The 21751-nt window shown below is 45.4% G+C and overlaps 1 protein-coding gene across 1 annotated transcript in view; it reads left to right on the forward strand.

Moving 5' to 3' along the window:
- The window catches only part of LOC124544789 (dehydrogenase/reductase SDR family member 11-like), a 67678-nt gene that overhangs the window by 20794 nt on the left and 25133 nt on the right, over nucleotides 1-21751 (forward strand). Inside the window, exon 2 of the mRNA XM_047123470.1 lies at nucleotides 17329-17491. Coding sequence (XP_046979426.1) covers nucleotides 17329-17491 — 163 coding nt within the window. The remainder of the gene's footprint in view (nucleotides 1-17328; nucleotides 17492-21751) is intronic.

A 21751-nucleotide genomic window follows, 5' to 3' on the forward strand; every position in this document is an offset into this window, starting at 1 on the left:
ACGCATTTCCTATTCACGGACTTCAAACAAGCCTTTGACAGCATAAACTGGCAAGAACTATACAGAGTACTGGAAGAAGTTAGTATATGTGCTAAACTAATAAGACTAATCAGAATGACAATGACAGAGACAAGAGCAAAAGTGAAGGTCCTTAGCGCAACAAGTGAAAGCTTCGATTTTAATAAGGGCCTGAAGCAAGGCGGTAGTCTCTCCACTGCCCTATTCTATATAGCCCTGCGTAGTTTAGTAAATAAAATCAATGAAAGAGGCACCATGTTTATGAAAATATGTGCATACGCTTATGACAGTGCTGTAGTAGGAAGAAATATTAATACACTCTAAGAAACATACCGGGCAATGGAAACAGAAGTCTTAAATTGGCCTCATAATAAATAAAAATAAAAGAAAATATATGGTAATGTTACAATCGGAGGCCAGAAGAACCCCTAAAGACCTAAACATCAATGGGAAATGCTTCTAAACGAGCGTCCTCTTTTAACTACTTGGGAGACCTAGTAACAAATAACAGTATCGGAAAGGCTATAAGGGAACGAACACGAGCAGGGAACAGATTACTTTGCAAATACGCAACTTTTCAGAAATACCCTTGTTACAAGAAAAACGAAACTGCTAATATATAACTCCCTAGTCCGCCCAGTAATCACATGCGGGTAAGAGGTATGGACGTTGACAGAACACGATAAAAATGCACTAAGAACCTTCGAGCGGAAAATAATACGCAAAATCTATGGTCCAATACGGGAGGAAGAAGGTTGAAGATGCGCTACATTGCCGAACTACAACAGTTAATACAAGGTAAGGACATAGTAAAATTTGTGAAATCACTGCGAATAAGATAGCTAGGACGGCTAGAAAGAATGGCAGAGGATAGAATGCCAAAGAAAATCCATTCATATAGGCGAAATGGGAGACCTAGAAGATGGATTGACGACGTAATAGTGGATCTCACCAATATGAGTCTGGGGGTGGAAAAGAGAAGCAAATAACAGAAGTTCGGAGGAAGATCATAGAAGAAGCCAAGGCTCACAAAGGGTTGTAGCGCTACTGAAGAAGATTTTCAATATTCATTAAATGTTTTTACGGAGGAAAAGTTCCGTTTCCTGGGATACACCGTCTCACTCAACGGCGTATCACCTACATGTGAAAAAGTATCCGGTATAGTGCAGTTACCCCTTTGATACTTTCAAAAGGCTAAGCCGTTTGTAACCCTCGACGCAAACAGAGGGGTGTTAGAAAGTTTAACGTATGTATCTGTGCATCAATGGCATCGTAACTCCCAGACGAAACGTTCGATTTTAATGCACTTTTTATTTGAAAACCGGTTTAATCGAGATGGTTCTTATCTATGTTCCATGAAACTTTGTTCATTCGTTTAAATTTAATCAGTTACATTAAGTAAAAATGTTTTCCGCTTGCGTGCTCTCCTGATACATACTACGTAATACATACAAGCTATATTAATTTACGTTGTACCATATTGTAGAGCTCAAAAACAGCCAAATAAAAGCCCGCGAGAACGTAAGATTCTTTTATGGTTGAGCAACAACGAACATTTTCAGTCACCCTTTTCAGTACCTACAGAACAGAAAGAGGTTATTATGACAACTATGAAAGATACATCTGCTCTCGCGGATCTTTATTTCTTTTTGAGATGTAAAATACCGTACTACATAAAATTTTTCCCCTAATAATTAAGGCAGCTTATTGGAAGAGAGCACGATGGCAGCCCACTTTCTTCAGATTTGATTTAGAATTATCGCCACTGCTTAATGATTATATTACGTAAACTGGCTGTGTACTAAAACGTAGTCAATGAATATGCGTGAGTTGAAAAAATTGTAACTCGCGTTCATGGAAAAGACATTGCGTCGAAATTTCGTATTCCATCCCGAAAAGTACGCCTGTCAGTGTCTGCGTAGTATATCGATCGTACCGTGTCTGCACTTCACATTCCATAGTCCCTTCTTCACCTTCCAGATTCCAGTTTTAGCTTCTATATTCTTAGCTAGCTTTTGGGAATAAAACAGCATGATAACCTATTCTCACTCATGGACAGAATTTCTAGAGCATTACAAGGTATGATCGGAAGTTTTCCAGCGTATGCCTATATGTCAAATCCTAAAACGTAGTTTGAAACTATTTTTAATGTTGTCATTGGTAAAACTGAAGCAATTGTCAGCGTCCAGTCTGAAAACTGGTTTGATAACGATACGACTAATTTCTGCAACACCTTGCAAAAGGCCAGCTTCATGGTGACCTAATACAAACTCAGTACGGATGATAGTGAATATATTTTATCCAAAGATTACTGTAATCATATATATAGACGCATATTAAGTTAAGGTTATCTTAACAAAATTGATAGACCGTAAAGTGCTACATTAGAAATGTCAAGTTGTCTGCTGCTCCTAGCCCTTTATGTACGCTATCAGATGCGGAATACTAATGACACTTGAGAGGTGCCGGGGTGGAGAAGAGTTTGTACATCTTTAATTCAGACGAATCTTGCATGAGAACGAGACATGCACTCAACCGCCTCCTTATCTACCAGCTAATTAATTACGCGCACAACGGTAACGGAAGGAAATAACGGTGGACCCTGCTAGTTGGTAAAATACGGAGTGCATACTCACAATAATGTAATAAAAATCTTAATCTACTCAAAAAAAGAGAACTTTATCAAAATAAACAGGAAATGGGATTCTGCCTGTATCTACGAAATGATATGCGGATTAAGTATCACAATGAGATTTATTACATATCAGAACATAAATGCACAAGATTGTCGACACACACCGTAGGTTAAAGGATAGGGTACACTGAAATATGAGAATAAGAGTTGGCTCGAGAACAAAGGGCTCCTACTCTCTGTGATGCAATAGATTGACGATAATGACTGGAGGTCCTAATGAATCAAATATTAATCTCCCGACTATATAGCGGTATCGCAATTAGTAGTGAGAGTTCAAAAGGGATCACCTGGAGAAACAAGCAAGGTGGACTTGTAGCAAAGTGAACGCACGTGCTGCTGAGGGATTCAGTATAAAATTGATAAGGTCCTACAGTGCTGGAGACGCAAAATACTGTACCAGTACTGAAATCTGCAGCACGTCGTCGGTGCAGCAACTGTGTGTCAACCCCTGGCCGCAAAGGCTCTCCGAGAATTCTTAAGTTCTTCCGAAAAAGAGCGACCAAGTCGCAAGACCGTCCGACTCCGACGAAGATCAGATCCCGAATTCCCTGCCCACGTAACGCAAGAGTGAAGCCAACATTGCTCTACTCCCTACTCCCCTCGAACACTGCGAATCAGGATTCAGTTCGGATTCCAAAATTCCCCCACTGTCTCAGAACATCATTTGCGTCATTAGCGACTGTTCCCTCCAATTTCGAGCAGGGCTTTATGACGTCAACTAGCCTCAGTTTAAATTGACCAATCATGCCTCTGCTGCTCAGCTGAGGGCACTGAGCTTGTCGTTTGACCGGCTACGAAAACTGCCTAGACCACCGGCCTTTCGGCGCCAGACAGTCGCAGCTAGCAGGGCATAGTCCACAAGCATTCTCAGAATCAAGAGGACAATGCAGTCAGTCGGAGCCAGGAGTCTTCGTTCCGGACGCGCCAGAACGGTAAACACGCAAACTGCGGCGACACTCAGATGTATAGCAGGTCATTCCACCCTGCATACAATAGGCGAAACTCGACCGACGTCAGTCGTTCCGCCAGGCGCTTAAGCCTATTGTACGAACCCTTCAGAATTCAGGGAAGTGCAGCCACCAACCGGAAACGCAGTGTGCCGCGTCCTATGTTGCCTCGCACCTGCCACCCAGGGAACTAACCCAACATGTGTAAGAAACAAGTGAGGAGTATTTTTTGTCTTTGAGCTCACTACACATACTCTAAGTACAGTAACCTTATACGGTCTGTTACTACCGTGCAATGACAAAACATTAATAAAATTGATGAAAATAAGAGGCGACATGCAAAAGACGGCATGGAACCTCTCATAGTATCGTGCCTTTATAAATATGCAGTGTACCACTGATGCAAGAAAGTCCATTGCGATAATAGCCTCTGCTGAATTTGCAATATTTGTCATCACAATACCGTATGCTGATTTGCAAATTACCACATATATTGATGATCGAACTGCTAGAAAACTTACTACATAATTTATAGTACCTAGCGTAATGTAAGTTTGGTACAGCTTTTAACTCAAGGATCTACTGAAGAGTAAACACTTCTTCCAAGGGAAAAAGTTATGGAAACTCGGGCTTTCTAAGTGAATTTGAAAATTACCCAGCTCATAAGTGCCGCTGAAAATCTCAGCATCACTTCAATCGTTGAAATCCAGTTCAGTGACCCAACCCACCTTTGAACGGCTGTTTAGGAATCAGCCATTTGGTAAACGTTCTACAGACTGTCTCAAGGATCTGGATCTCTCAGGCATTAAAATACAGACAGGGATGGAACGCACTGCCGCCTTGCTGTTTTCAGAGGCCCGAAGTGATTTTAAGCTTGACAAGGAACAAGAAAACATGTACTCCAGACTTTGTTTTTACAGCTTTTAATCTATTTTAAGTATGTACCACAGTTTTATCGTTGTTTATACAGATGGCTCCCTGCAGGAGAATGCTCTTGGTTATTCTGCTGTTTTCCCTGATAGGGTTTTCAAAGTGCTTCTTCCAAAACAATTTCCCCCCTGCAGGTCCAGAGGTTAGAATAGGCCCGAGGTATCTCTGTCTTCTGAGGCGACTAAAAGGAGTTTCACACGATTCGGCCTTTATGTGATGGTCCCCTGTAGGGTTTGATCTCCATTCTTCAAAATTTTCCCGAAGAGCGAGCCGATAGGGAAGGGCGCCTTACAAGGTGCATTGTGTCCGTCGTGCATTGAGATCTTTAGTCCACTTTCTCTTCGTCACATTGCAGTCTTGCCCATTCTCCATCTCTTGAGCGAGAACACCTACCTGGGTGCGTTTTCCACCATGCACTATGCAGTGTCGATTCCTGCATCGAAGATGACAGTGGACTTCTTTGCACCTGATATCCAGCACGGTAGCCAGTCCATTGTGGTGGGGCCGCCATGTACCCTGTTGGTTGTAGCCCCCTGACCACACAGGGATCGCTCTGCTGATGCCTGCGCTGTTAACTTCCCACGTATGCCAAGGGGTAGATGACCATCCCCCTGGGGCGTCAGGACTCCAGGCAATGGCCATCCTGCCAAGTGGCCTTTGCTGCAGCTGGATGGCGCCCATGTGGAGGGCCGCAGGTCAGAGTGGGTGACATCAGGGCAGATGACATGCGATGTAGTCCATCTCTTGCTGTTGGTAAAACACCAGCAGTCTCTAAGCGATCACGAGCTCAATTCAACACACAGGAGTACGACCCCAAATTGTTCTCCTCCATGACCACACCATGGGAGGGACATCAGGCTAAGGATGGCAGTGGATCTTATTCGCCCTGGTACCTTGTATGTTCGAGAGCTGATGGGGAATCTTTCATCACAATGAAGCCTCAGTTTTTTGTTGAGCATTTAGAGGACAAGTTCAAGGAGGTGGAGGGCTTGTCCAAATTGAGATCTGGGTCAATCTTGATCAAAAAAGCATCCTTTGCCCAGTCACGGGAGTTACTCGCTTGTGACAAGCTGGGGGGATGTTTCTGTAACAATCATGCCCCACAAGAGCTTAAATATGGTTCAGGGTATCATATTTCACAGAAACCTTCTTTTGCAGTCCGATGATGAGCTGCGCGCCAATTTAGAGCGGCGAGATGTACATTTCGTCCGGCGTGTCCACCAGGGTCCGGAGGATAATCAGGTTGCCACCAGTGCCTTCATCTTGGCCTATGAGGGTCATACATTGCACGAGGTCAAGATGATGGTCTACCAGTGTGATGTGAAGCCCTATATCCCTCCCCTGATGTGGTGCTTTAAGTGCTGGAAGTTCGGCCATGTGTCTTCCTGCTGTACTTCCAGTGTCACATGTCGAGATTGTGGACGCTCAATACTCCATGTGACCCGCCTTCCATCTGTGTCAACTGCAGAGAGTACCATTCGCCTTGCTCGACTGACAGCAAGATTCTTCAGAAAGAAGGGAAAACCATGGATTAAAAGACCCTTGACGACTGACCAATACCGAGGCTGAGAGAGAATCTGAACACTTGCATCCTGTGCGTATGACAGTCTTACGCCGCCGCCACAACGGTTCTGGTACCATCAGCTCTGCCAACCCAGGTCACGTCTCAGAGCTGGAAGACTACACCTGCCCCCTTTATGATGGGGACATTTCCTTCCCTGTTGCTCCTGCACCACCTACTTCGGGAGCGACACCCCCCCCCCCCCCCCCAACCATTGGGGACATCTGTCCCCACTTCTAAGCTGGAGAAGCGTAAGTCTTCTTTGGTTTCTCTCGCTAGAAACATGTCCCTTGGGTCACTCCCTTCCCAGGTTTCTTCTAGTGGGCAAGACGACACCCCCCAGTGGCTGAAGAGCCCAAAAGCACCTGGTCATAGGACTTCATGCTCATCCTCAGTCCCGGAGACAGACCCAGTGAAGTCCTCTGAGCCAGGGAGGCCCAAGGAGCAGGGAGAGAAATCCAAAAAGAAAACCCCTAAGAACAAGAAAATTGCAGCGGTACGCACACCACCGCTACCTACAAGTCCTGCGGCTGAGGATGGGGTGGAGATTTTGGCGTCCACTGAGGACCTAGATCTCTCCAGCCACTCACGCAATGGATATAGACTGCTCAGGCAGTAAACCGGTGGCAGCAGGTGACTGAGGCGTAAACTGCCTCATTCAATGTTCCATGCCTTCCCAGTCTCATGATGTCCTCCTCCTGTGGAATTGCGGCGGTTTTTTCCACCGCCTGGCTGAGCTACGGCAACTGTTAAGCTTTGCACCTGCTATCTCCGTTGCCGTCCAGGAAGCCTGGTTCCTTCGTGGCTATAAGGGATATTACAGGAACTGTAGCGACTATAATAGTGTGTCAGGTGGAGTTCGCGTTTATGTCCTAAAATCGGTCTGTAGTGAACATGTGCCCCTTCAAACCCCTCCTGAAGTTGTGGCTGTCAGAATGACGACGCAGGAAATAACTGTGTGCAATGTACATATTCCTCCAGATGGGATGGTGCAGTACCTGTGAATATATTAGCTGCACTGATTGATCAACTCCCTAAACCTTTCCTACTTCTGGGAGATTTTAATGCCCATAACCCCTTGTGGGGTGGTACCATGCTTACTATCAGAGGCAGAGATGCCGAAACTTTCCTGTCGCAATTCGACTTGTGCATCTTAAATACTGGTGCTGCCACACATTTCAGTGTGGCTCATGGTAATTACTCGGCCATTGATTTATCAGTTTGCAGCCCAGGATTTCTCCCATCTATCCACTGGAGAGCACATGACGACCTGTGTGATAGTGACCACTTCCCGATCTTCCTGTAACTGTCCCAGCATCAGGGGCATGCCGCCTGCCCAGATGGGCTTTAAAGAAGGCGGACTGGGGAACGTTCACCTCTGTCACCGCTGAATGTCCCCCACACGGTAACATCGATGTGATGGCTGAGCAGGTGACTAGCACAATTGTTTCTGCAGCAGAAAACTCGATCCCTCGCTCTTTAGGGTGCCTGAGCGTAAGGCAGTCCCTTGGTGGTCGCCGGAAGTCGCTGAAGCAATTAAGGAGCATCGGCGAGCTCTACAGCGGCATAAGCGGCGTCCTTCCCTGCAGCACCTCATAGCCTTTGAATGGCTCCGTGCCCGTGTTCGCTACCTTATCAAACAACGGAACACGGAGTGTTGGGAGAGATACGTCTCCACCATTGTGTGCCACACGTCACCTTCGCAAGTCTGGGCAAAGATCAAACGTCTTTTCGGGTACCAGACCACAACAGCTGTCCCCAGTGTTATCACAAATGGCGAGTTATGTACCTCCGGAAACGCGATTGCCGAGCACTTTGCTGAGCACTTCGCTCGAGCCGCTGCGTCGGAGAAACACCCCCCCCCCCCCCCCCCCCCAGCCTTTCGCACGCTCAAACGGCGGCTGGAAGGGAACGTCCTATCATTCACTACACGCTGCAGTGAATCCTATAACGCCCCATTTACAGAGTGGGAGCTCCTCAATGCCCTTGCCCATTACCCCGACACAACTCCTGGGTCTGACCGCATCCACAGCCAGATGATTAAAGATATCTCATCCGACTACAAGCGACATCTTCTCGTTATCTTCAACCAGCTCTGGTGCGATGGCGTCTTTCCATCGCAATGGCGGGAGAGCACCATTCCGGTGCTCAAACCCGGTAAAAACCCGCTTGATGTGGAGAGCTATCGGCCCATCAGCCTCACCAATGTTCCTTTTAAGCTGCTGGAATGTATGGTATGTCAGCGGTTGGGTTGGGTCCTGGAGTCAGGTGGCTTGCTGGCTCCATGTCGGGGCGACTTCCGCCAGGGTCGTTCTACTACTGATAATCTTGTAATCGATTCGGCCATCTGAACAGCCTTTTACAGACGGCAACACCTGATTGCCGTCTTTTTTGAGTTACGTAAAGCATACAACACGAATTGGCGACATCATATCCTTGTCACATTGTATGAGTGGGGACTCCGGGGACCACTCCAGATTTTTATCCAAAACTTCCTGTCACTCCGTACTTTCCATGTTAAAGTTGGTGACTCCCATAGTTCCATCCATAGCCAGGAGAATGGAGTCCCGCAGGGGTATGTATTGACAGTCTATTTTTAGTGGCCATTAACGTTCTAGCAGCAGCTGTCGGGCCCTCTCTCACCTTCTGTATGCTGACTACTTCTGCATTTCGTACTGCTGCTCCAGAACTGTTGTTGCAGAGCAGCGCCTCCAGGGAGCCATCCACAAGGCGCAGTCATGGGCTCTAGCCCACGGCTTCAAGTTTTCATCCGCGAAGTCGTGTGTCATGCACTCCTGTCGGCGTCGTACCGTTCATCCAGAACCCGCACTTTACCAAAATGACGATCCACTCACTGTCGTGGATACATATCAATTCCTAAGACTGGTTTTCGACGCTCGATTGAGTTGACTCCCTCATCTTCATTAGCTTATGCAGAAGTGCTGGCAGCACCTCAATGTCCTCCATTGCCTGAGCAACACCATTGGGTTGCAGATCACTGTATGCTGCTACAGCTATAAAGAGCCCTTGTCCAGTCCCGAATTGACTATGGGAGTGTGGTTTATAGTTCGGCAGTGCCTTCAGCATTGCACTTATTCGACCCTGTGCACCACTGTGTGGTTCGATTAGCGACAGGAGGTTTTAGGACGAGTCCGGTGACCAGTGTACTGGTGGAGGCTGGTGTCAATCCACTGCAGATCAGACGTGCCCAACTGCTCGCCAGTTACGCAATACACATTCATAGTTCTCCTGACATCCGAATTACAATCTCCTTTTCCCGCCCGCGGCAGTCCATCTCCCGCATCGGTGGCCCAGATGGGGGCTAACGATTGCGGTTCACGTGTGGTCCTTTCTCTCTGGAGTCCTTCCTTTGCGGTCCGTTCACGTACGCCTCCATGGTGTACGCCTCGGCCGCTACTTAGTCTGGACCTGAGGACTCTCTTAACCCTGCCGCTCTCCGCTGTCACTTCCTCTCAATTCTTGGCGTGTTCCGGTTTACTCAGGTGACTCAATGGCTGACGGTCACATAGGCTTCGCATATGTTCATGGAGGATATATTGAGCAGCACTCCTCTCCAGTTGGCTGCAGTTTTTTCACTGCAGAGCTGGCGACCATATCTCGTGTTCTTGAGTACATCCGCTCATGCCCTGGCATGTCATTTCTCCTGTGTACTGACTCACTGAGGAGCCTACAAGCTATCGACCAGTGATACCCTCGCCACCCTCTGGTAGCGTCCATTCAGGAGTCCATCTATGCCCTGGAGGAGTCCCGCGGTTGCGTGGTGTTTGTGTTGGCCCCAGAACACGTCGGAATCCCCGGCAACTAGATCCTTTTAGTGTTCATTGATTTACTTTAGTTCTTGTGGCTTTTCCTTTCTTTCCATTTTGTGTTATATGTTTCGTAGTTTTCTCACACTTGTTTCATTAGGAACAAGTGACCGATGGCATCGTAGTTTGGTCCCTTCTCCCGCCTTTAACCCAACCAACCTGTTTCACTAGAACAAAGCCGAAATTATATTGGCAGCACAAAATACAAAAATATGTCCGATCGTGATCAGAGGCGTACTTAAGAGTTTCATACCATATTCCAAAGGGTTTACAATTTTTCTTATAGGACTTAACATCTGAGATCAATAGTCCCCTAGACACGCCCGAGGCAGGATTCGAACCTGCGACCATAGCCGCAGCGTGGCTGCGGACTGAAGCGCCTAGAACCGCTCGACACAGCGGCCGGTTCTTAATAAATGAAATTCTACTAGTTTGTTACGACTACTTTAGGTTATTATTTCATAAATGAATCCAGAAACACACAGTAACCAGTATAGTACTTCATAATTAATAATAAATTCTAAGTGTGCCAATAGTTCGAAATTTCAAATGTCTCTAAAAAATAATTTTAACAGTACTTTCAGAACTAGTACCTATTGATTATGACATAGACTAAAACATTTTATAAAGTAATTCATTTTCATAAATTATTGCTTCAAATATAACATACTGTGTATAAAATTATATGGAAGTTTTTAGAAAAGCCACTGAGATAATATTGACATGTCCAGGATTCGAAAAATAATACTGGTATCGACTACTACTGTTGAGGAAAATTAATGCTAGAGAAGGATGTCCCGTTAAAGTGTGCAAGATGACAGTTAACGAAACTTCGCTTCTAACAAAGTTGTCGAATGTCTGGCTGCCCAGTCCAATGTCAGAACTCGGTAATGGCTCAGCCCTGACGTTCCTGAGGGTGTGCAGGTGTTGCAGTGTCTCTGAAGAAGCTTATGGGAACCATCTTGAGTGTTTTTGTGTTAAGTCAGAGACTACAGCGTGTGCAACCACACAGCGGCGAAAACGGATATGCAAACTGATACATCACAATGTGTCAAACTTCTCTAAAGTACCAACTTCGCACACAGAGGATAGACAAAACTCTCCAGATGAAACTTAATAGCTGAGGTGTGCTCGCTATCTGCCATGTTCGATGAAAGCCAATTCCAGTGGTTGAGCAGTCTCATTGCCTATTTCTTATTACCCCTACATGTCCAATGTCCTAATGGAATTTAGCTATGATCAGATTTCTATACATTAGGGCTCTAACACGTGTGCGCAGTGGATAATACGGGGATGCAAACTCGAAAGGGGGACGTGGCTTTACAGGCTTAGGCACGAGACTTCCTGTGGCTGGCATTTGTTATTGACAAATATTGGAGTAGTTCTTATTAATAAGAGGTAAAAAATCCCCCCGAATTGAGTAACATCCAGTACGATATATTTAGGATTGTTACTAGCTTTGAACCAAAATTCTATTATGTCGATTACGGTTGCCTTAAATAAGAGTAACGGTGGAAGGGAATTAATTGTAATTGTGGTCTGACATACGACAAACTATCAAAGTGAATACATGGGGCCTATAGGTATAAGGAAGACAGATTTACGTAAGCGCTTACGACTTAAGACAGCATCATAGGAGAGATGGGGAAGTATGAGATCATGAGGGAATCAACAAAAATTTCCTTCACGTATCAGTTCACTTGCACAATAAGAGTGAAAACCACGCCTAGTTGCAGCACATCTATAGTAAGCTCACAAGTGGTGGGTGGACACCAGTTTACCAGAACATGTGAAGTGTTTTAAGGCGGATTTCTATAGGCATGTGGTTACCAAATGGGTTCTAGTTAAGTATGGAAGACCGCGTATTGGTCGCTGAAAGACAGGTTTGGGTGCTAATAGGCGAAAAAGAAGCACGTGCACATCTCTTCACGTAGATTACTAACGTGTAGGGGCAGGTGAGGTACCAAAATTCACAGTAGTTGGTTCGCTTTATTTTTATTTTGTTAGAGGCGACGGGAAGCATTTAGCAATTGAAGTTCAGAACATGAGTGAGTGAGTCTGACGCACTTAGGATCACCTGTGGTGACTGCAATGATGAAAATTCTTTCACGAAGTTTCACGTGATAGACTGGAAATGATCAAACGCTTTAAGTGAGCGTTCAAGGTTCATACATCTGAAATAGGCTGGTCGAGCGGATGGCTTTGATCTCGTTCTACATCGTGGGAATTCCGTGAACACGGAATAGTCTTCTACACGGCACAACTTTGGTTTACAGGTGCAATGGGAACTAAGAGGGTTGCCCAGAAAGTAATGCATCGCATTTTTTTCTTCTACAGTTTTTATTGAACGTAATGAGTTGCAAACACGAAAGAATGGTGCTCTATCTGCACACCGTTTTTCCGCGCAGTCTCCATCGCGTTCTACGGTCTCCGTCCAGCGCGAAACAAGGGCGTGTATGCATTGTCGGTACCAATCCTTTTCTTGGTGGCGGAGCCAGTGCTTCACTTTGTGAATGACCTTCTCATCGTCCTCAACATGACTGCCGAGTCGTACTGCGTCTGTCCTCGCGAATGACAGCGTCAGGTGCGACAGCTGTGGATCCCCTTCTAGACTTCTGCAAATCGTGGAGCTCCGCCGAACCGCGTTCTGATGGCCTCACCCATCCTGATCGACGACTAACTGTACTTCTGTCGACATCAGATGCTCCATAGACTTTGCCCAAGCTTTTGCGAATGTTACCCACAGTTGGTTTCTCTGCGCTGTGAGAAATTCAGTGACGGAACGTTGCTTGTAACGTAAATCACCTACAGACGCCATTTTGGAACTGTCCTGCCGCTACGCTGTCAGAAGTGACGGAAACTTGGCGCGCTCACTCAGGAGAATTCAGATAATACAAATGTAACGTTTCGAATTCGTAGCATTGTTCTCGGCTGAGAAAAAAAATACGATGTATATTTTCTGGGCAACCCTCTCAGCAATACGCGAAACGATGAAACTCAAAAATGAATTTAACCTGAAGATTGAGACAAGCGTGACTACCCTGTTTCGCTAGCTACTCGGAGGTATTTCGGTTCAGACGAAAGAGCTCTCTGAGGTCCCATTGTCTGAAATCGTGAAAAACTGAACACTAAAATGGTGATAAGCAGGGCAGGCAGGAAGGAAAACGGGAAGGACTGGACCAGTGCGGATTTTACACACTTCAAGCACTGGTAGAACACAATTTATTTTACACTGTTTCAATCACTTAGCAGCCAGTTAAGCTTTAATTTTTTAAATTAAAAGACCAAGCAAAGAGAAACATTAAGAATTCAATGCCAGTTTAAATAATGTACAGAAAATTTAAAGTTCATTTAAACCCAAGACGATATTATGTAAGGCACAGAATGTAATAAGGGTAAAAGCTAAACGACAGTACCAGAACGTCCTTAATTACCAGCCGGCCGTTGTGGTCGAACGGTTCTAGGTGCTTTAGTCCGGAACTGCGCAGCTGCTACGGTAGGGACTGATGACCTCAGATGTTAAGTCCCATAGTGCTCAGAGCCATTTCCATAGCGGTTGGGAGAGAACAAATGCGTCCTGGAACAGACTTCAATTTATCTGAGCCACTTACATCGACCAGGCGCTCTTTGTAATTCCTTAGACAGGATAGGCCTTCAGCATTAGCTTCAAAGAAACCAGAACAAAAGCAGATTATAATAGACCAATAAAACAGCAAACACACACATTGACATGCGCTATTAATCATCCGTGGGAAGTGGTACTACTAAACATTACACCGCGCAGTTACTTCAAAAATCAGAAGGCGGACAAGAACAGGTAACGCATATACTAATGCACGCCGCTAACTTTCAAAAGAAGCTTCCTCTGGAACACGGCGCTTTACGCTGGCTAAAGCTTCACAAACGCCACGAATACACAAGGTTAACACAAACAAATTACATCAGTCAATGAATAAGTATAAACTGTCTACCAGATCTTGCAATCACATTGTCCTTCGAATACCATGGAGACACGGGCATCCGTACCCAACAAACAGAAGGAAGATAGACCAAAATGACAGTGAACACTTCCCGGACAGCTTGGCATCAAAATGGTTCAAATGCTCTAAGCACTGTGGGACTTAAAATCTGAGGTCATCAGACCCCTAGACTTAGAACTACTTAAACCTAACTGACCTAAGGACATCACACACATCCATGGCCGAGGCAGGATTCGAACCTGCGACCGTAGCAGCCGCGTGGTTCCGGACTGAAGCGCCTACAACCGCTCGGTCACATCGGCCGGCGGTCAGCTCGGCGCTCTACTGATAAATCACAGCTGAAGCCACGTCGGTCCTGTTTAACTTATACGGGGTTACATGATCCCAGTATTGGTCGCTCCCCAACGGCTAACACCACAGCGAAAGGGGCTCACGGAAAGCTCGTTACAGATGCGTTCCTCATCTCACACTGTCCTCTAAACCGACAACCACACCCGGAGCCCACACCAGATGGCGCTGCGGTCAAACAGCAAGAGGTTAAAGATCTTATGAATAGGGATAATCGATAGATTGCGGGAAAGCCACCACGTTGTAACGTTCTTCGTGTGTCACGAACATTAGAATTATTGAAGTGCTTCAATGAATGCCTGTATTGGGAGTGCATAGAAAACGAAGTTACCGTGTAACAGGTTGTAACTGCAAGTGGTGTGCTTCCACCGTGTTACTGTTGTCAAAACTCTACACGAACTGATTGGGCAATGCAACTCCCAACACCAATAAAAATACAGTCACTGCAAGATACATTCAGCCCCTTACGTACTGTATCCTGTGGCCCTGTTCAAAACTTTAACTTTGGTCTCTGTGCACATAGCAAATAAATAAAATTGTGTTACCTCAAAAGCAACTACTATGGATCGCGTTATATTCTGCTCTCTTATGAAGCATAAAATATGCTAGCTACAGGCACAACGGTGTGATATGCTGGCCGTAATACTTCGAAATAAACATGAAATTCCTTTCAATTATAAATGAAAACATTTAAGAAAAGTTGAATGTCTTTAAATAAAACATAAGACATGGGCAGGAAGGCGACAGTGATTTGGGTGAATTAATAACACCGTTTTATCAATAGTGAAGTTGTATTCGGAGTTAGTTTGGCTTTTCAAAACATTTGATAATTGAAACTACATTGCTCAGAAAAATCACATCCTTTTTATTAAATGAATACCTTTCTTTGCTGACGTAGTCACAATGAGATTTGTACGGCAAGTATTATCCAACATGACAAAAAAGCATAAACACAATCAAATTACGTATACCTATGTTAACAAATCTTAACAATACAAAAGGGAAATATCTAACTAGCCTATACATAAAATCTGTTTACGTTCTGGGGTTAATCAACATAGAATTCACTGTTACCAATTGCCGGATGGAGAGGCCGAGCGGTTCTAGGCGCTACAGTCTGGAACCGCGCGACCGCTACGGTCGCAGGTTCGAATCCTGCCTCGGGCATGGATGTGTGTGATGATGTCCTTAGGTTAGTTAGGTTTAAGTAGTTCTAAGTTCTAGGGGACTGAAGACCTCAGAAGTGAAGTCCCATAGTGCTCAGAACCATTTGAACCATTTTTTGTTACCAATTATCAGCAAACTCATTTACACTAACGTGCTGGCAAAAGGAAAGTAACAACTAGCTTCTTTGCCTTAACTGTGAGAAGACTTCTGCTTCCACATTTGTATTTTCAGTAATACATTTACCTGTAAAGCTTTTTTGTAATAGGAATCCAGTAATCCTTTCTTCACAATTTAATATACATTTCATCATTTCACTTCACATTCCATTACAAAATCACTCATTTTTAACTACCTATTTAGTGGTGTCACCGCCAGACACCACACTTGCTAGGTAGTAGCCTTTAAATCGGCCGCGGTCCGTTAGTATACGTCGGCGTCGGACCCGCGTGTCGCCCCTATCAGTGATTGCAGACCGAGCGCCGCCACACGGCAGGTCTAGAGAGACTTCCTAGCACTCGCCCCATTTGTACAGCCGACTTTGCTAGCGATGGTTCACTGTCTACATCCGTTCTCATTTGCAGAGACGACAGTTAAGCATAGCCCTCAGCTACGTCATTTGCTACGACCTAGCAAGGCGCCATATTCAGTTACTATTCTGAACAGATAATATTGTGAATCATGTACCGTCAAGAGCGACGTTCATCATTAATGGATTAAAGTTATCACACTAATTACGTCCGTTTTCTGAATTCTAAGTCATTGTCATGTTCCAGACGTCGCGTCAGTATAGTCCTTCCCTCCTCACGCCAGCCTGCGTGAGCTAAAACGCGTGCATTTTGGCCTCCTCTAGTAACACGGTGTTGGCTCATCTGCCAACACAACATACTGTACGTGCGGTGTAACTTCCTACATTATAATCTAACAGCTGGTGGCTTTACAGAGCACACCACAAAAACTGCCTACTCCATCCTATTTCGCTCACAGACTGATACACACTCATTGCTCTGCGCCAAGCGCTCTCTTATTCCAACATTACAATCTCAGAGCAGAATCAGTATCTCTGGCTCTGCGGTCGTGTAGTCTGCGATCCGCTTTACAAAGCCCACCAGTCACAAACATCTTTTACAATATGATAGTTTCATTTTAGTTTGTTAGTATCATTACAATATTCGGGAGCCACAATCCACTTTCAACGTCTCAAACACGATTCGAAACTGGCCTAGCATCATAAACCTAAAAGAAAATGTATATTATTTTAGTTGCTGAAAAAGACATCCTAATATCCAGAAAGTGTTGTTACCCTAAAACACAACCGTTCACTCACCGCTGCAATCGAAGGTCTGCCGTACACGACTGCGTTAGAGCTTGGGATAGAAAGGTCGTGGGGGTTGGCAAAGAGGCACGTAGCGGCTTGTGGGCAGCGTGGCAGTTCGAACGGGAAATATCGAAACTTCGCAAGGCGTGCCCTGCGGATGTAGACAAACCACTCTGCTGTCTTCGATCAACACTCAGGCTGGCAAAATGACAACGCTATGCTACAGTTAGCCCCGATGGTTCCCGTCTAAATCCACACCCACAGTTATGCACCCTATCTTTCATACACAGGAGTGGTACAGCACAGAACATTTTCATACCAGATCGTCATAGCTCATCTCTGGTCCAAAGGCTCGTTAGCATCATAAACAGCGTCAGCTGCAGATAATCCTCACAGTATACGCTTCCAGTACACCCATTTCATAATGTGCTTCTTCTTCCGTCTGACTAGGTGTACGTTTCTGGTATTCTACTAGTAGGTCACTTCGGAAATGTAGAGAAGGCTAATGCAAACTCCGCAGTTCTTGCGTTTTTCGTTTAGGCGCTGGAACTGAAAGATGCTCCTGGTAATCTGTACGCTCTGGAAGGAGACTTGAGCAAGGAAGAAAGTATCCTCGCAGCTTTCAAGTGGATCAAGGAGAATTTGTCTGGAGTGGACATCCTTATCAACAACGCTGGCATTCTAATAGACGAGCAACTGACAAGTAAGTAGCGAATTGCTAGAACTTACGTAGACTGGAATATCTGTATGTTTTTACTCATTTACAGAACTAAGAGCAATTTCAATATACAGTTGTGATTAGTAAGCTCCAATAAAATTATTTTTTTGTAAAAACTACTTTTTGTAAAAATGATTCACCATAAAAATATTTTTTGTAAATCCATATTTCCAGCGAAACTTTTAAAGTCAGAAGTTTTCCAAAGATAAAAAAATCTTAACTGCGTTTACTTTCTCCTAGCAGACAGAGCTCAACACGTCGTTCTTGACAGGGATGTTGAAACGTCCTCTTAGAAAAATTAATGAATTACTGTGCTGATAAACCTCTTACATTATTTGATTTTCAAACAGCTGAGCAGAACTGAACGTGCTCAGACATTTCTGTCTTAACCTATTCTGATCAACACTAAACTGACACACAATATTTTTAGCGCAACGCAATCTGACTTTCAAATATCCCTACAAAAAATGGCCCTGACTAACAATAACCTATACCTTTCACAAATCACTTACCTCACAAAAATCTTCGTTACTCAAACTACTGCAATACAGCGAGCGCCAATACTGACAGCTAAATAAAAGATTCAAACTACTGAAGGCACTAACTACTGATAGGCATAGTTAGCAAATGAAAGATTTTGATAGAGAACAAGAAATGTATTTACCTTAATAGTGTTCAAAAGTCATAATATATATATATATATATATAATCAGTCCATGATATCCAATATTACAAATTTACTCTCTCTGCTGGACACACGTCCAGATCGTCCGCTCTCAAAATTCCGCCATCTCTCTCCCCACATCCACCAGTGCTGGCGGCTCACGTCCAACTGCGCAATGCTACGCGCTGTTAACAGCCAACTGCCCAACACTACAATAGCAAACAATGCAAACCAGCCACAGACTGCACACAGCACAGCCAGTGATTTTAATACAGAGCGCTACGTGGCGTTACCAATAAAAAAAACCTTAACAGCCTACATACAATGTTACGAGGCATTAGTGCATACAATATTAACAAATTTTTCGATTGAAAACATCAAAACCTCTGTGTCGATTTTCATGTAAGACGTTACTGTATGAAGGTTCCCCCTCAGTGCCGAATGGCTGTAACCAAATCGGTGAAGGCCTGAAAAAGGACTGACACTTCGTACGGAAAGTAACTAAATGTAAATCATTGCACATACCTATATGAAGAAACATCATTGCGATAGGACCAGTATTATTTTATATACAATATAGGCCGCACAGGGTGGGGAGCCATCTACGGTCTTTCTGCTGGTTAGGCTGCGGTGTATGCAAAGGTATCGAAGGTAAGTGACTAGAGGATGACAGATGATGACTTACGCAATAGTTTTTAGCTGGTGTGATGGATGGCAGCTGGCTCTGAGAGTAGAAAAGTGCAGTGAATACAGATAAGTAGGGGGAAAACTCACGATGAGCGAATACAGCAGTGTGTGCTGTTGACTCAGCCGCATCGTTTAAACATCTGGTAGTAAAGTGGCAAAGTGATATGAAATGCAACGAGCATGTTCGGACTGTAGGTAACGACAGCGAATGGTCGATTTCGGCTTATTAGGAGCATTTTAGAAAAGTGTGGTTCATGGGTAAAGAAGACCGCATGCAGGACGCTAGCGTGACCTACTCTTGAGTACTCTCGCGTGTTCGGTATCCGCATCAGGGCGGATTGAAGGAAGACATCCAAGCAATTGAGGGGCGGGCTGGTAGATTCGTTACTGGTAGGTACGAGAAATACCCACGTATTACGGAGATTGTTCGGGAACTCGGATGGGAATCTCTCGTGAGAAGGCGACGTTCCTTTTGAGGAACACCACTGCCAAAATTTAGAGAACAGACATGAGACGCTGACTAAAGAACGTGCTTACTGTCGCTAACATACGCACTGAAGAGCCAAAGAAACTGTTACACCTGCTTAATATTGCGTAAGGCCCCCCGCGAGAACGCAGAGGTGCCGCAACACGACGTGGCATGGACTCCACTGACGTGTGAAGTAGTGCTGGAGGGAACTGACACCATGAATCCTGCAGGGCTGTCCATAAACCCGTAAGAATACGAGGGGTAGGGATCTTTACTGAACAGCACGTTGCAAGGCATCCCAGACATGTTCAATAATGTTCATGTCTAGGGAGCTGTGGGGCCAGGGGAAGTGTTTACTCAGAAGTGTTCCTGGAGCCACTCCGTAACAATTCCGGACGTGTGGAGTGTCGCATTGTCCTGCTGGAATTGCCGAAGTCTGTGGGACTGCACAATGGAAATGAATGGATGTAGGTGATCAGACAAGATGCTTACGTACGTGTCACCTGTCAGTCGTATCTAGGCTTATCAGGCGTCCCATATCACTAAAACTGCATATGCGCCACACCACTACAGAGCCTCTACAAGCTTGAACAGTCCCCCGCTGACATGAAGGGTCCATGGATTCATGAGGTTGCCTGCATACCCATGCGCGTCCATCTGCTCGATACAGTGTGAAACGTGACTCGTCTGATGAGGCAACACGTTTCCAGCCATCAACAGTCCCATGTCATTGTTCACGGGACCAGGCGAGGCGTGAAGCTTTGTGTCGTGCAGTCATAAAGGATGCACGAGTGGGCCTTCGGCTCCGAAAGCCTATATCGATGATCTTTCGTCGAATGGTCCCCATGCTGACACTTATTGATGGCTCAGCATTGAAATCTGCTGCCATTTGCGAAAGCGGTAGCAGCTCTGTCACGTTGAACGATTTTCTTCAGTCACCGTTGGTCCCTTTCGTGGATGATTTGTTACCGGCCTCGGCGATGTCGAAGATTTAATGTTTCCCATCTCTCGTGTGCCACGTTCAAGCTCACTTAAATTTTGATAACCCGTCATTGTAGCAGCAGTAGCCGATCTAACAACTGCGCCAGACACTAGTCATTCATAGGCGTTGCCGACCGCAGCGCCGTATTCTGCCGGTTTACATATCTCTTTACTTGAACACGCTTGCCTGTGGCAGTGCCTTTGGGACTTCAGTGTGTTTCGCGTACGGACCACGGTGATAAGGGAAATTATCGCTCATACGGAGGCATATAGACAGTCGTTTCTCCCTCACTCTGCGACTCGAACAGGAAATCAAAAGACCAGTAGCGGTACAGAGTACCCTCCGTCACTCACCGTACGCTGGTTTGCGACGACTAAGGTAAGACCGATAAATCGTTGGACTTCAGTATCGGCCGAAGAAAATGAAAGGTCCTGTGCTGCAACCACAAAATGTTTTTTTACATTCCTTTATTTAAGGCAACAGATTTTAACAGACGATGCTTTCATCTTCAGAAAATATTTTACAAATATCAAGTCTGCATAATTTGGCATGTTCTTTGTCAATGAAATATGAAATGTCGTGTGGCTAGGGCCTCCCGTCGGGTAGACCGTTCACCTGGTGCAGGTCTTTCGAGCTGACGCCACTCGGGCGACCTGCGCGTCGATGGGGATGAAATGATTAGCAGGACAACACAACACCCAGTCCCTGAGCGGAGAAAATCTCCGACCCAGCCGGGAATCGAACCCGGGACCTTAGGATTGACATTCAGTCACGCTGACCACTCGGCTACCGGGGCCGGACTCATTGTCAGTGATACACGTAGACGGAGGTAACGACAGCCAGTTTACGCCTGCGCCTCCTGGTGAGAAACATCTGACCTCACATAGTATCGTATCAAATATGTGACAGGATCCGTAACTTCATGGCAGGTAAAATTGCACATAGTTCTTCACAAAGCGAGATCCTACTCATCTGCATTAACTTCAATTTTTCTGCACTTAGAATTAGTTGCCGTTCATTACACCAACTGAAAATTTCGTCTGTCGCCTTGTGTCCTACAGTCACTCAAATTACACCTTCCCATATACCACAGCATCTTCAGCAAATACCTTCAGATCGCTGCTCACACTGACCGCCAGATCATTTAAGTACACTCCCGGAAATGGAAAAAAGAACACATTAACACCGGTGTGTCAGACCCACCATACTTGCTCCGGACACTGCGAGAGGGCTGTACAAGCAATGATCACACGCGCGGCACAGCGGACACACCAGGAACCGCGGTGTTGGCCGTCGAATGGCGCTAGCTGCGCAGCATTTGTGCACCGCCGCCGTCAGTGTCAGCCAGTTTGCCGTGCCATACGGAGCTCCATCGCAGTCTTTAACACAGGTAGCATGCCGCGACAGCGTGGACGTGAACCGTATGTGCAGTTGACGGACTTT

This window comes from Schistocerca americana, chromosome 8 (assembly GCF_021461395.2).
Source record: "Schistocerca americana isolate TAMUIC-IGC-003095 chromosome 8, iqSchAmer2.1, whole genome shotgun sequence".
In the NCBI taxonomy this organism is placed as follows: domain Eukaryota; kingdom Metazoa; phylum Arthropoda; class Insecta; order Orthoptera; family Acrididae; genus Schistocerca; species Schistocerca americana.